The sequence below is a fragment of the Dromiciops gliroides genome, chromosome 2 (genome assembly GCF_019393635.1).
Source record: "Dromiciops gliroides isolate mDroGli1 chromosome 2, mDroGli1.pri, whole genome shotgun sequence".
NCBI classification, from domain to species: Eukaryota; Metazoa; Chordata; class Mammalia; order Microbiotheria; family Microbiotheriidae; genus Dromiciops; species Dromiciops gliroides.
This window is the reverse complement of record NC_057862.1, coordinates 178,989,824-179,003,578: the sequence shown is the minus strand read 5'-3', so window position 1 is coordinate 179,003,578 and position 13,755 is coordinate 178,989,824. Positions and strand designations below refer to the sequence as shown.

At 49.0% G+C, this 13,755-nt stretch overlaps 1 protein-coding gene across 3 annotated transcripts; it reads right to left on the bottom strand.

The window, feature by feature from the left end:
- Positions 1 to 2,701: 2,701 nt before the first annotated feature.
- NDRG2 (NDRG family member 2) lies at positions 2,702 to 13,401 on the bottom strand. 3 transcript variants are annotated; one of them, XM_043984706.1, is made up of 17 exons: positions 13,265 to 13,401; positions 11,464 to 11,531; positions 10,585 to 10,665; positions 10,215 to 10,256; positions 9,682 to 9,787; positions 9,213 to 9,333; positions 8,979 to 9,041; positions 7,181 to 7,241; positions 6,974 to 7,060; positions 6,611 to 6,667; positions 6,293 to 6,396; positions 5,545 to 5,589; positions 5,151 to 5,202; positions 4,630 to 4,677; positions 4,281 to 4,316; positions 4,076 to 4,127; positions 2,702 to 3,765 (listed from the first exon to the last, which is right to left on the bottom strand). In XM_043984706.1, the coding sequence occupies exons 3-17, from the start codon at positions 10,657 to 10,659 to the stop codon at positions 3,605 to 3,607; spliced, it is 1,110 nt and encodes a 369-aa protein (XP_043840641.1). In that variant the 5' UTR covers positions 10,660 to 10,665; positions 11,464 to 11,531; positions 13,265 to 13,401; the 3' UTR covers positions 2,702 to 3,604. The 3 variants fall into 3 exon arrangements, with proteins under 3 accessions (XP_043840641.1, XP_043840643.1, XP_043840642.1); XM_043984708.1 differs by lacking the exon at positions 13,265 to 13,401 and adding an exon at positions 12,586 to 12,676; XM_043984707.1 differs by lacking the exons at positions 11,464 to 11,531; positions 13,265 to 13,401 and adding an exon at positions 11,333 to 11,399.
- Positions 13,402 to 13,755: the final 354 nt, after the last annotated feature.

Sequence of the window (13,755 nt, the reverse complement as noted above, 5' to 3'; positions counted from 1 at the left end):
CAACTAAAATCCTGCACCAAGGAATTCCAGGGCCCTGGGGTTGTTAAGGACCTCCTGGGGTTATGACATTGATTCCAAGGCCTCACACAATTCCTAGCCATAAGGGGATCCTATGACTTCCTGTTCTGAGAATTGCCATTCTGGGTCAATATTTCCCACTGGCAACCCTAAGTAGGGGATTTTCTAGTGTCTAATCTCTCTACTGCAAATCTATGCTTTCTCTCTATGGGCAAGTATTCTGAGAACCATCTTCAGAGATCTTCAATTTTGGGGCCTTTAGCCCCCATCCAGTCTTGCTTCTGGTTGAATCTAATTTGGTCACTTTCCCAGACCCCATTCATCCTTTAAAAGGCTTTCCTTTTTCCCATCGGTACCACTCTTTCTCTATCTTTGGACCCTTCTCCCTGCAGTTTGAGGAGCCCCAAGATTCACCAACAGAGAAAAGGGATCAGGAACCCAAGCCCAGACTCACTTGGGCTGAGGATGGTGAGAGACTAGGGAACTACAACTACCACGGTTTTTTGGATCTACAGTAACCCTCACTATCCAGCATGAACCACTGTAAGTTCATTCTACTCTACTCTCAAGGTTCGAACTTGAAAGTAAACAGTTTACTAAGATCATAGCAAATAGGGCAAGAGGAAGAAGGATGTGATAAGCTAGGTTGGTAGGTAGGTATTGAGAGCTAGGAACCAAGGTTAAATCATCATGTCAACCACAAGAGGGCAATGTGATTCCATAGCCTGAATCTAGCCAAGCAGAAATCAGTCATGGATGACCACCTCCAACAACCAAATGGCCTAACTGGCCTGTGCTGAGCTCATCCTGTTCCTACACCTGGCTCCAGGCCAGACCAGCCAGATGTGGATCTTTTGTGCAAAGACATCATTAATGGAGGTATACTCCCCTTCATCATGTCTAACAGGCAGGGAAAATGCCCAGAGATACACTGTCATCCTCATTTCTGAAGACCAGAAATACATGTCACTTCCAAATTGCACAGAGGTGAAGACTATCCATTTACTTTGCAGAGCTAGCTGCTGCTTGTATATAACCTGATTCTGATTACGATTCTTTGCTTTGCCTTAAGTTCCTACGCCAAAGCATCTGTTGGGAAACCATCTTCATTTCTTATTTCTGTATGAGGATTTTTTTCTTCTCCCATAGCTATACTTCATTATTGGACAATTGCTCTGCTATACCTCTAAAACGCTTTGCCAGCCCTGCTTATAATCTTCCCAGATCAACTCACCATTTAAGAATGGCCTGCTATGCAAGTATCCATTCTCTTCACCTACTAGTGTGAAAAGCAAACCCATGACCAGAGCACAAAAATTTAACACATCTCCTACTTGGCTAAATTTGTTCTTTCCTGTATTATGTTCACATCACGAAATAAAGTCCAAGTGCCAAATTGCTAGTTGGAACTCTAATAGAAGGAAACAAATATCGATTTAATGTGCCACGTCTTTCTTTTATTCATCAAACAGTATATTATTCTTTCCTTTGTGTTGCAAGGAATCACAGCATGCTCAAAGTCTAAGTTGGCAACATTAAAGGAGAGTCAGGAGACTCCTTGTTGCGGCTATGGTACAAGTTCCATGCAATTCTCAGATTTACACATGCACATGTAAGTTGCATACCACTTGTGGCACCCCTAGCAAACAAGGCATGCTGGCAACAGGCCCTTTGACAACCACTGATTTTGTGTTATTGGCCCACTGTTGTTAACATCTCCATTGACCTTAAGCATGCCTTGTAAAGTTCTGGTGAAACTGCTCAAGAATCAAGGCCAAGATGTTCTTTCAGAGTCTGGTTTGGATGCACTTTCCCCATCTCATCACTGAGTGCATCACTTGACAGCTTACCTTCCAGAGAACCAAATTCACACAGTTCATTATTGCTGGAGAAAAAGCCTGCCTGCCCCTGGTTTTCCTGATGCAGGTTAATACATGGCCCTGGTCCTTTTTGGTCAGGATTACTGTGCCAGTGTGTCTAAAAAAGTGGGTAATATTCTTGCCCATCTCGTCCTTCAAGAACACAGTGGCCTTGTATATAGCAGATTCTGATTCTTTCAAGTCTTTTAGTAATTTTTATAGTTCAAATATGTTGAAATATCCTCAGATCAGCTATCTCCATAGGCTTTTGGAAATTTAGTTTCTAGAAGCCTATGTGAAATAGTCTAACACCAGCCTCTAGGTTCCTTTTATGTTGATTCTCAATAATTGGCCCCAGATTCAATGGATCAGGATGCTGTGTGGTCTTTGCCTTGCAGTAACCATCATGAGGCAAACCTTAGGGTCTTTGAGAACTGTTCAGAAACCACTACAGGCTATATGCCCAGTGATAACTGAAAATCCCAAATGGGTGGGGAGCTCCAAAGTAGAAATGTTAGTGACTGATAAAGTTTAAGTCTACCTTTCTTCTTAAAGATGGCAACAGAAGCATCCCTGGATTCCTGTAGCATTTTCTCAAGTGGTTTCTCACCTTCCCTCCCTGAAACTCTGGATGAGTGGTAGACGGAGGGGTTTTACTATTCATCATGACTTGTTGTGAAGCTAATCACCTCGAGTGGTGACAGCCATGCCATATTTTGACAGGTTATCTGTTTTACATGTTTTGCTCACGTGTCAGGAGTTTTAAAAGAAATCTCAATCTCTCCGGTGCTTTCTTTTATACACATACACAATTAACACTGGTCCTCAGTCTTGTCTACACAATTTATTGTTATAAGGGGAGTTGTGGGGGACAAGGGGGTAACTTCCCCTCTACTATAATGTGGTCAGAGGCCCCAAGACACTTACCCTGCTCCCTGGGCAATCCTGCCCACCTCTCATGCCAAATCTCAAGCAGCAAACCATGATCTGGCCCCCCACCTCACTCCATAAAAATTGACAACTATAGAGTTAGTGCAGCCAAGCAGCCCGGCTCCCACTCCCTTCCTACTCCTGCTCCCGGGTCCAGCCTACACATTCACTCACACTCACCACCTCCCACACTTCTATTTCTTTTCTATCCTCTGGACATCTCCATTACAATCATAGGGCCTAGACTGACCCAGAATACCCAATAAACTTTCTAAACACTCATACTGTCACTCACACACCCATCCCCATTAGGGGAGTAAGGATTAATCAGAATCAGCATTAGCAACTCCATCCCCAGTGGGTCCCCCAGATGCCCTTATTATAGTGCATCTTGGGATAGAAAAAAAGAATCTGAGCTGGGATGTAGCAACCCCTCTTCCCTTATCTGAAGGTTCCTGGATCAAGGAATAGCGTGTCCCCTCCAAGTCTTCCTCCAAAATAAGGAGACAATCCAGGAATGAAAAGTCACGGGTCTGGGTCCCTAAGAGACATTAGGATCTCTCTCCCAGGGTTGGGGGGGGGCGGTGAAGGGGGGGGGGCACAAGTTAGAGGTCAAGGTTAGGGTAGAAATCAAAAGGTCAAAGTCATCTCCCTGCAGATTCTGTCCCATCTCTCTCTCTCTCTCTCTCTCTCTCTCTCTCTCTCTGGCCAATCACCCTTATATACCCCCCTGGGTTAGAGCTGGGGCACTGGGGGGAGGTGAGGGCCAGGTTCTTCAAAAGGGGAGGGAGGGATGCTCAACTAGAGACTTCCATAGTATGTCCTGGAGACCCTGAAGGAACAGTCCCAGACTCGCTGCTCTGAGAGACGGTTCGAGAACGGCCGCTATCAATCGAAGCTCTACTGGTCAGGGAAGCAGTTCGGGATCGGGATAAACGGGTCATACAGGAAGATGCCACTGTGAAGAGGGGAGGCAGATGATATAAACAAGTGGTTAAATGATAAAGGGAAATACAAGTCAAAAGTCGGGCTCTCCAGAGAAAGGAGAAGGATAAAGGACTAATGACAGTAGAACTAGGTCTAGGAGACTTGGGGCAGGAAACAGGACAAGGAAGAGAGACATGGACAAACTAACTACATCTCCAGGCCCAAACTCCCCCTTCCCTCCTCATTCTTCGCTACTTAAGGGGACCCTGAACTCCACTCTTAACACAAGAGAAAGAAACCTTGAGCTCCCTCTCCTGTCCATGCAAGCCCTTCATACTTACTGTAGCCCATGCCTTGAACGAAATACTTGAAGGCTTCGGTCAGCTTGCCTGGCTGTAAAGGTATGGTGGAGAGGGAGTCAAGGAGGGTTGAGGAGTTCAGGCTTTGTGGACTGATCAGGATGAACTGGGGGGCTCTAGGAGCCATACAGGGGTTCACAGTGCAATCAGCATTCCACACCACCTCACAGACAGCAGGAAAACTCACCTGGGTCAGCTGGGGCTGACCTCCAGAATCTGCCATCTGTTTAGGAGAGAAAGTCACAAAAGCAAAATGATTCAGACAAAATAAGTCATGGGATGCGAGCAAGAACCTATTTCTAAATCCCCACTCTTCAGTACAGCCCCCCTTTTGCTTTTAATCAATCCTTCTGACCTCACCCCTACCCCTACCCCTACCCCCCACCCACACTCCGGCTAAGAAAAGTCCAGGAAACCAAGAAAGCTAAGGCAAGAGAAGCTGGAGACTAAGAAACAACAGGGCTTTGAGTCATGGATAGGAGAGGAGAAAGGGGTGGAAGAAGGGCAGTGAGAGCTGGGAGAGGGTGGTGACTGACCTTGAGGAAAGAGGTCTTGGTTGGGTCCAGCTTCGAGTTACATTCCACCTAATGAGGAGGAGACCAGATAAGGGAGGATCCCTAGCTTCTGAGAATCCTAACTCCACAACTCCTAAAGCAGGGCCCACCAAGCCCCCCCCCCCCCATCCAGGGGCTGAGTCCCATATCCTTTTCCTACTGGTTCTCCACTCCCTTTTTCCCCCAGAATTGAAATCTTCAAGTTCCATAAGGTCTTAGATTAAGAACTGGAAGGGACAAGACTTATGAAGTTAGCCAATCCAATCCTTATTTTACAGACCCGGAAAGGTATAGTCATTTGCCCAGGGTAACACAAATGACAGAGCTATGGTTTAAGCTCTGATCCTCCTATTCCAAATCCAGAATTCCTTCTATCATTCTGCCATTTTGTTCCTACCTCCTTCCCCCTCAAAACAAAGCTCTGACATGCTCCTGAGCCCAGAGATTAGGTCACCCCTTTAAGTCCACCACCCTAAGATCCAATTCTAGAACATCCCACTGACCACAGCATCTTCATAGGGTGCCTGGTCTCCCACCACAAGCATCACAGGGCACCTAGAGGCACAATGATAAAAAGTACGGGGTTTGGCTGCCTCCTTCAGATAAGCAGCTTTACAGTTGTCTAATATGAAGGAGACCTTAACTGGAGACAATCCCCTATGTCACCCTAATCCCTACCTCCCACTTCCCTATACTGCCCAGTTTTGGGGAAGGAAAAGCCTAAGGGGAAAAAAGTGGGTTTTGAAACAAAGTGGGAGATGTGTGAAAATCAGGGGGAAATCCAGACCACTCCTTCACTACATCTTTGGCATAAGGTTTCCTATTTTCTAAGAGGTATGGGTACTTCGGGAGAATCCAGGGAGAATAGCAAAGGGCATGGATCCTGGAAGGTCTTACTTGAGGGTTGCATCACCCCTACGTTCAAAGTGCAGGTCTCGGCGGCTAGAGGAAAAAGAAGAAGAGGAGGGAGGGATTAGAAGCAGATTCCCCCATTCCTTCAGAGAAAGGGTACCATCCCCAAGGTCCCCAGACGCAGGTCATTTCTGTGACAGAACTATGGGGAATGGAGGAGGTGGTAGACCTAAATGAAATGTGTTGGGCTTAATCGCTTGTATCTCAGATCCCTGGAATAGAAGAGGCTCTGTGTGCATGTGTGTGTATGTACACTGTGTCTGTTCTGTGCCTATTGTGTGTGTGTGTTCAGTATTGGAGGAGGGGAGGTTAATGTGATATGAGGGAGAGGGGGTGTGTATAACATATGTAGGTGGTGTGGCGGGGGCGGGGAGGGGGGGGGTGTTCATCTTAAAGCTGGGAAAGCAGAAACCTACTGATCTGAGGAAGATCAACAGGACAAAAGACAGACACCACCTCCAAGACAAGGAATCCTTCCACTCTCCCATACCTGTCCCAGGTGTATCTACTGTCACAAATGCATACCAGAATTCTGGCCACCTCTTCCCATTATGTGCCTGTTGCAATTTCCCTCTCTATATCCATCTTCCATGTGTGTGCTCCTCCCCTTGACTTTGTTCCCTTCCCATTCGCTGCAGTGACAATATATTTACTCCATCTCCCCACTTCTATTCCTTTTATTACCTCATATACCCCGCCCCCCCACACACACACACACACAATCCTCAGTTACTTGTTGTAGCTGTTCCAGAAGAGCTCAACGTTATCTATGTTGGGAGCATGCATAATGATATCTCGATACCGGTGCACCAGCTCTGAGTGACCAGACAATTCTTCCTAGAAAAGAGGTGGAGAAATGGGTGACAAAGAAGGCAAGATTCTGGCTAGGAAGGGAAGCTGGCATTCACAGATGCCCCCGAGGCCTTCAGGTCTTCTTCCTTTAGTCTTGTCTCATCTAGGGAGGGAAATTCCCTAAGCAACCCAGAACCCCTTCTTGCTCCCTCTACCCATCCCCCCAAAGCTGCCATGACTGCCACTGGCTCCCTAGTACCTGACTGAAGAGGTGCTCAAGGATCATCTCAGGGATAGAGGAGGTGAGGCCAGTCAGCTGTAGGAAAAAGACTAGGTAAGAGATAGCACAGGAGGAGAGGGGAATTCCCACAAGAAGCCGTTTCCCACCCTGGTGGAGTCCATGCTTTGCATTTCTGTCCCCCTCTGCCTCCTTCCTTTTCCACTCTGGACATACTCCTGATACAGAGCCTGGGGCTGAGTCGTAATAAGGTGGCTCCCCAGACTGGAGCCCATTCATCTGTATGTGATATAGTCTGTGTACCTCTTCTGCTCATCTCCCCTCTCCCCTGCCCTAGCCATACATCCCATACTCTCAAGCACATCCCACTTTGCCCCTCCAAACCTTGTGGGCAGCCCAGTCCATCCATCCCTTAGCATTGCAATCGATGTTGATGAGAACAAGGCCTTCTACTAGGTCTGGGTTTGTAAGCTTAGGGACAGTAAGGAGAAAAAGAGTCAAAAATCTCCCCTACTCCCCAATTCTGACCCCCCTTCCCTAAATCCCTGAACCATCTCTCTCTCATTTTTGGTGTCTCCCCTTTTTTCTTACAGCAAATCGAGACAGGATATAGGCTCCAGCTCCAACTCCAACTCCAATTATGGTAGAGAAGCTGTGAGGGGAAAGAAAATTATGGGGGCAAGGTGAGAGAAAAGGAACTGTGGTGTTTCAAACCTTCCTTTCCAACAAGGGCTAAAATTCAAGAAAGGCAAAGAAAGCCACAGGGCTAGGGTGCCAGGCACTTTGTTCTTAGGACTAATTCTCCCTGTGCCCTCTCCCCACATTAGTTTTATCTTGGAAAACTGAGGCTTCTGGTAGTCTCAAAAGACCCCCTGACCAGAAAAGGTAAATCCAAACATATGGAAAAAAGAAAACTGGGGGTAGATTGGAAAGCACATAACAGGGAGGGCAAGAAAGAGTATTTATGAACAAAGAGAAGATTATTACAAATCACTGGTATCTCTCATCTAAATTTTAATCCAATCCAACAGTATAGGATTCCTTTCAGAGTGATAGAACTCAGTACTCTATTAAGAAATAATAATAATAAACAACTAACATTTATATGGCACTTAACATGTGCCAGGCACTGTGCTATAAGTGTTTTACAAATGCTACCTTGTAATAACCTAGGTAGAAGGTACTAATATTATCCCCATTTTACAGATGAGGAAACTGAGGTAGGCAGGTTAAGTGACTTCCTCAGGGTTACACAGCTACTAAGTGTCTAAGGCTGGATTTGAACTCAGGTCTTTTTGAATCCAGGCCCAGCACTACCTAACTACCACTTGCGTTTCTCCATGGTGCCCTTAATAGGCATCTCTTGGCATCCTTTCCTTATAATGTCAAGCATCCTTTGGATGCAGCTCATGCAAACTCTGACCAGGACGCATCTAGTCCCACAGGGTAAAGGGTGAGCTGACATGGCTCACAGCACGGGTACGTGCAATAATGATCAGTGTTTCTCCATTTCACCTGTTACTGTTCAACTGCTCAGACCTCCCTCCTTCCCACAGGGAAAAGGCCCCAAGGACAGTCATGCTAGATGTCCTTCCTTTGAGGGAAGATGAAAAGAGAAGTAGGCACCAAGCAGGGAAAAACCTGGATATGACTGACCAGGTCTGACCCTGAAAAAGGAGGCTCCCCGCCCCCCACTAATTCACTGCACCCCACTATATGCTAACCCTATCCCTATTCTTCTAGGAGCTTTTCCACTTAGTTCTACATTTGTTTTTTTCTGGTCCTACTCTGCCTACTGAGAGTATAGAAAGAAGCACAGATGAGAGGAAAAGGTGAGACTACAGAAAACCAGAGCCGGCCAATTCTATGACAGAACACAAAGAGGGCTAAGAACAGGACCCAGAGCACGCAACTCTGCATACCAAAGACAAGACTCCCTGTTCCCGAGGGAGGAGGGAGGAGGAAGGGAAAGAGAAGGGGAAAGGACAGGTTGGTCTGGTTCCTCAGAGTTTATGTCACCCCTTCCCCTTTCCTCTCCAGCTTCCTAATGAGAAGGGGCCCTTCCCCAGCCTGCAGGTCAACAGTACTAAGAAAACTCAGAAACTCAGGACAAACATTAAACTTTCTGTCTCCTTTTCCCCCTTCTCACCAACCAAGGTACCTCAACCAGACCCATATGTCTCCATTTCACCCTCTGTGAACCAGCCTAAAATCCCCAACCATCTACATCCACCTCCAACAATGACTACTTGTAAGGTGTGAACAGGAGTGGCAGGGACACAATGCCCAAGACTAGAAATCATAACGTGGAGAGGAAGGTAGAGAATACTTGTTTGGCAGGGGCTTGGGGGGAGGGGGGGACAGAAGAGTCCCCAGGCCTCTCACTCACTTTAAGTATTGCAAGATAATAGGGATCATTTCTGCAAGCTGGTCCAAAGATGGATACTGGTACCTGAGGGAGAGAGAAATGTTAAGGACTCTGAAACCCTTAGTATCCCACCCTTCTTGTCCCCTGGTAACCATCTCTTCTTCTCCTTTCTCTTCTCCCAGCTGTTGGCTCCTCCTGCCCTTCCCTATTCATTCATGAGCAGGTATGTTTGCCCAAAATGGAAAGGGTTCTTACCCCAAAGGAAACACAGGTGCTCCCTCTTCCATGCCAGGGGCTTCCACATGAACCCGAACAAAGTTCTTGATAATTTCCTGCATGTCTCCGAAATCAAACAGGGGCTTGAAGCAAGTATTATCTAAGGAGATTCCCCCCAAAACCACACAAGCAGAGGGATTAATTTGGGGGGCAAAATCCCCTGAGCCAGACCCCATTCACTTTCCCTCAGTGAGATCCCATCCCTAGCCTGAGGGAGATCTACTTGATAGTCCCAGTGCCTCCATGATTATTCACCCCTACCTCATCATCCTGGGCTAACCTGTTCCCCTGACCTCTTCCCTACAAGGAGGAAGGGTTTTCAAAGGAATCGTGTTGGGAGTAGAGAAAGAGACTTAGATGGGAGATGTCAGTATCAGACACAGAACTATGAAAAAGGAGAAAGTAGGGTTGAGGGTGGGGATATATGAATTCTAGAGGAATTGCTTACAATTGAGTCCTACATCGTGGTAGGTGAGGATCGCTGGACGCTTGGGTTTGGGGGTGCCATAGACAGTGAAAGTGACGGAGCCATAAGGGGTCTCCACAGAATGAGTCTGTGAGGAACAGAGATCAGAGTCAAGACAGGGCTAGACTAAGAGGGCAGAAGGCAAGAGGAAGGTCAGATGGGGTTGGGGTACAGGGAAGAAGAGCAAGAGTGAGAGAAGTAGGATCAGAGTACAGGAAGGTAATAAGATCAGAGATAACTATGGTTTAGGATTTGGTCATATAGAAGATGAGTATGAGGGCGAATCAGATGAAGGGAAAGATGAAGAGTACCAGTGAGCTTCCAAGACACTAAAGTTAAGAGAAATAATAGGGAGAAAATGGGACTTAGGGTGGTAGGAAGAAAAACAGAAAAGGGGAGGGAGAGCAAGGGAAGAAATCAGGACTGACCAGCCAATGGAAGCTTCTCTCTAATTGGGAAGGGGAAGAGGAATGAGTACCTACCCTTCCCACCCTGGGTCTACCCCAGCCTGTTACCTGTCCTTGGTCCAAGAGAATTCGGGCAGCTAACTCAGCCTCCTGGAGAAATACAGAGACACGGACAGAGAGATATGCATGTCAAAAGACACACAGAAAGAGAGACACAGATGAAGATGAGTAGACAAAAAACAAAAAAGATACAAAAAGAATTGACAGAGAGGATGCAGGTTAGATTGGTGTTAGGGGCATGGGCAGGAGGCTACCAAGAATGGGGATTAGATTCCAAACCACGATGTATGGGAGGAGAGAAACAGGAGAAAATAGGGGCAGGGGTTAGGATTAAGGTCAGGGAGTCTGGGAAACTAGGGTATAAATCAAGGGAGGCTTTTGATGTCTGGAATTTGGGGATCAGAGGGTATCCAGCAACCTTATTAGTTTCAGGAGTCTGTCCTGGTAACAGCGGCTTTTCCTCAGTAATGTGCACCTCCTGTAACTCCGCCATGGTGGCCTGAGAAGGTATGGGGGAGGGGAGAGAAGAAAAGAGGAGGTAGTGAGTGGAGAACTTAACTCTTGTCCTCAGATACTGCTTTTTTCCCCACACCTTGCTCTGTCTCAAAATATCTACCCATGGCATTCCCTTCAAAACCATCCTCTCATAAAATGGGACAATGCAATGGGATGAAATCCATTAATGTGACATGTACACAATCCTGGCCACATCTGACATTTTCTCATAGACTTACAAAGTGGGAAATTTGGGTAGATAGATAAGGACTCCAGATATGCTACATTATTACCACCAAGCCTTCTTTTTCCTTCCTTCTGTCCAGGACAGAAATACCCAGGGAGGGGCAGTGGGACAGCTCATATTTCCCAGGCCTATATTTAGGGTCTACCCCCTCCCTCCTCCACCCAGGATCAGCGGCTGCCCCCAGCTGCAGGGGAGTGGGATTGGTGGGCTCAAGGAACCAAGTAGTCCAAAGGTCTAGATCCAAGGTACAAGGAAGGAGAGTCCATAACCGATTGTGACCTTCAGTTCCCAGCCCCCCAAGGTCAGTGGCTCAAGGGGAAAAGGGACCCAAGTGGCCAAAACAAAAGCAGCCAGAAATGGGGGACGAGGTTGAACTTTTAGGGGACATATAGACTACCTCTACTTATCACTTCCCCTTACTCACCCACTCTACCAATGGCTCCTGAATAATAAATTAGCATGAATTCAACTTCAAAGCGGGTTGTAGACAGCAAAAGAAAGACAAATACAAAGTAAGGGACAGCTACAGATAGGTCAGTGGGTGGGGTCGCTTACTGGATTCTTATTGGCTGGATGCAGTGGGGTTAAGGGTGACCGGTTCTCACTCTTCTCAGTCCAGGGGTCTGAAGAGACACAGAGAAGAGGTGAGTGACCCCAAGGGCAAGACCTTGGCATTTTGGGGAGGAAAGCCTCAACTAAACCCAGATTTACTAACTGCTCTTCTTCTCAGCTCCAGGGCTGGCAACAAGGTCACACAACCCTACCCAATTACTCAAACCCAAAGATAGTCTTGGTTCTCGGGAATTCTGACTCTGGTGGGTTTTGGTTTGGTTTGGTTTGGTTTTTTCTGGATTTTTTTTTAAGGACTAGGTAAAGGAATGGGGGTATGAGCAGAGGGTATCAGTCCAAGATCTTGAGGGCAAAGGACTACAAGGGCATCCAGGCACTAAACACTGGACTGGACACATAAAGGATAAGGATCTAATCACTGCCCTTGCTATACTAATCAGCTATGAGACCCTGGGTAAAATCATTCTCAACCCCTTAGCCCCATCCGTGAAATATGAGGATTGGTCAAGAATAGATATTCCACACTAACTCTAAAATCCTTTGGGTGAGAATGGGCTAGAGTACACAGAGCTCATTCTTTTCTACCCCCCAAGCCCATGCTTACAGTCTTAAATTTATGTCAGCCCTGAGAAGGGAGTATAGGAAGGGATTTAAACCGGGCGGTGTCCCAGGGATTCCTCCCCCTCCGGCTGGCCCTCTTAGAACCCAGACCCAACCTTGGGGGTCTGTGAGGCGGAACCCCCTGATTCCCATCACCCTCTGGGGCAAGCCTCAGCTTAGCACCTGAGACCCATTCCCGCGTGTGCGGACACGCTGTCCATTCACGTGGGCGAAGACACCTACTCGTGGTCGATTCTAGGACTCTAAAGGCTCGGTAGCCAGCAGCCAGGCTCACACACGCCCCAGCGCACGGAGGGCCGGCTTTGTGCTCTCCAGCAGCTGCACCCTAGCTCAGTACCCACTTCCTCCCTGCTCTTAGGCCCCGCTCCCCCGAACTGTCACCTTCGCCCTGAACCCACTAGCCCCGAGCGCACACTCGCCCTCTCCCTCTCCGGTCACACGGGTCCCACCAACTCCCGGGACAGAGCCGCCCGCCCCTCCCCCTACCTGCCGCCGCGGTCGCCGCCGCCGCTTCCACCTTCACTCGTCTTTGACTCCGGGCCCGCCCCAACTCCCCGCCCCCATAGACCCGCCCAACAAACGCTCGCGGCTGGACTGCTCCCCCAGCCTCTCCAGGACCCGCCCGCTCCCTTATACCCTCCCCAGCCCCCTCCCCCAATGAACACGCCCTTCCCGCTAGACCCTGCCCCAGGTCCGGTGTCTTCCCCCCGGGGTGGGGCCAAAGTGAGGGTTTCCTTGCTGCTGGAAGGGGACAGTACTGCCAGGTCGGCGGGCGCTCCCCTTCAACCTCCCCCCGGCAAAAATCAGGAAAAAACAGGGAAGGAGGCATCCTTCTCCATGTCTCAGGAGGTGATGCCCCCACACACACACACACTCTTGACACCTGCTCTTCCCCAATCTCCCGGGTTCTCCTGTTCCAACTCCAGACCCCTTTCCCTAAGCCCTCTTCCCTGGCCTTCCCCTCCCGCGGTCATCCCGTGTCTCTCCAGGGAGGGGGTTTCGCAGCCCCCAGCCCCAATACTCCAGGGCTGTTCCCCAAAGCCGCCAGAGTTCGGAGAAAGGCGAGCAGGGGAGGAAGGGAATGGGGATCCGGGGCTGAGGAGGGGAGGGGAGGCCCGGGTAGCCTCAGGAAGTCTGGCTCTGGGGTGCCCGGGGGTCCTGGTACCTCACAGTTCTCGGTGTCCCGCGGTTGCCTACTCTGCTCCCGAGCGAGTAGTTGGAAAACAAGCCCGGGGGGGCGGGGAGCGCTGAGAGCCGCTATAAATAGAGCAGGGGGTAGGAGGGGGGGTGAAAGAACGGAGAGGGGGGAGACCGGGACTGGCCAACGGGGACTCCGGGGTCATGGCCCTGGGAGGGGGGGGCGGGGGGAAAGGCGGAGCTGGGGACCCCCAGGGGCTCTGACTCCTGGGTAAACAGGCTTGGGGGCGGGGTTAACCCCGTGGGTGGGGGCTGGGGGGAGTACACAGTGTCCCGGGCTGGGGCCCAAGAGACCCCGCTGTGGACTGAGCTAACCCCTCCTTGCCCGGCCCAAAGACTGGAAGAGACCAACGCGGCCCAACACAGTCCCAGAAAGGGCAAACCCTTCCGGACCCTGAGTATGTATCTCTTGCATTGCCTGTCTCTGTCTTTCGGGGCATCCCTGGAGGACCTGCGTTA

Bases quoted from the DNA above. Each gene is read 5' to 3' on its own strand.
- NDRG2 (XM_043984706.1), bottom strand. From the start codon at position 10,659: ATGGCGGAGTTACAGGAGGTGCACATTACTGAGGAAAAGCCGCTGTTA. The intron at 10,257-10,584 runs GTTGCTGGATAC...GTATTTCTCCAG, and splicing joins AGACTCCTGAAACTAATAAG to GAGGCTGAGTTAGCTGCCCG. The intron at 4,128-4,280 runs GTGAGTTTTCCT...ATACCTTTACAG, and splicing joins GTCAGCCCCAGCTGACCCAG to CCAGGCAAGCTGACCGAAGC.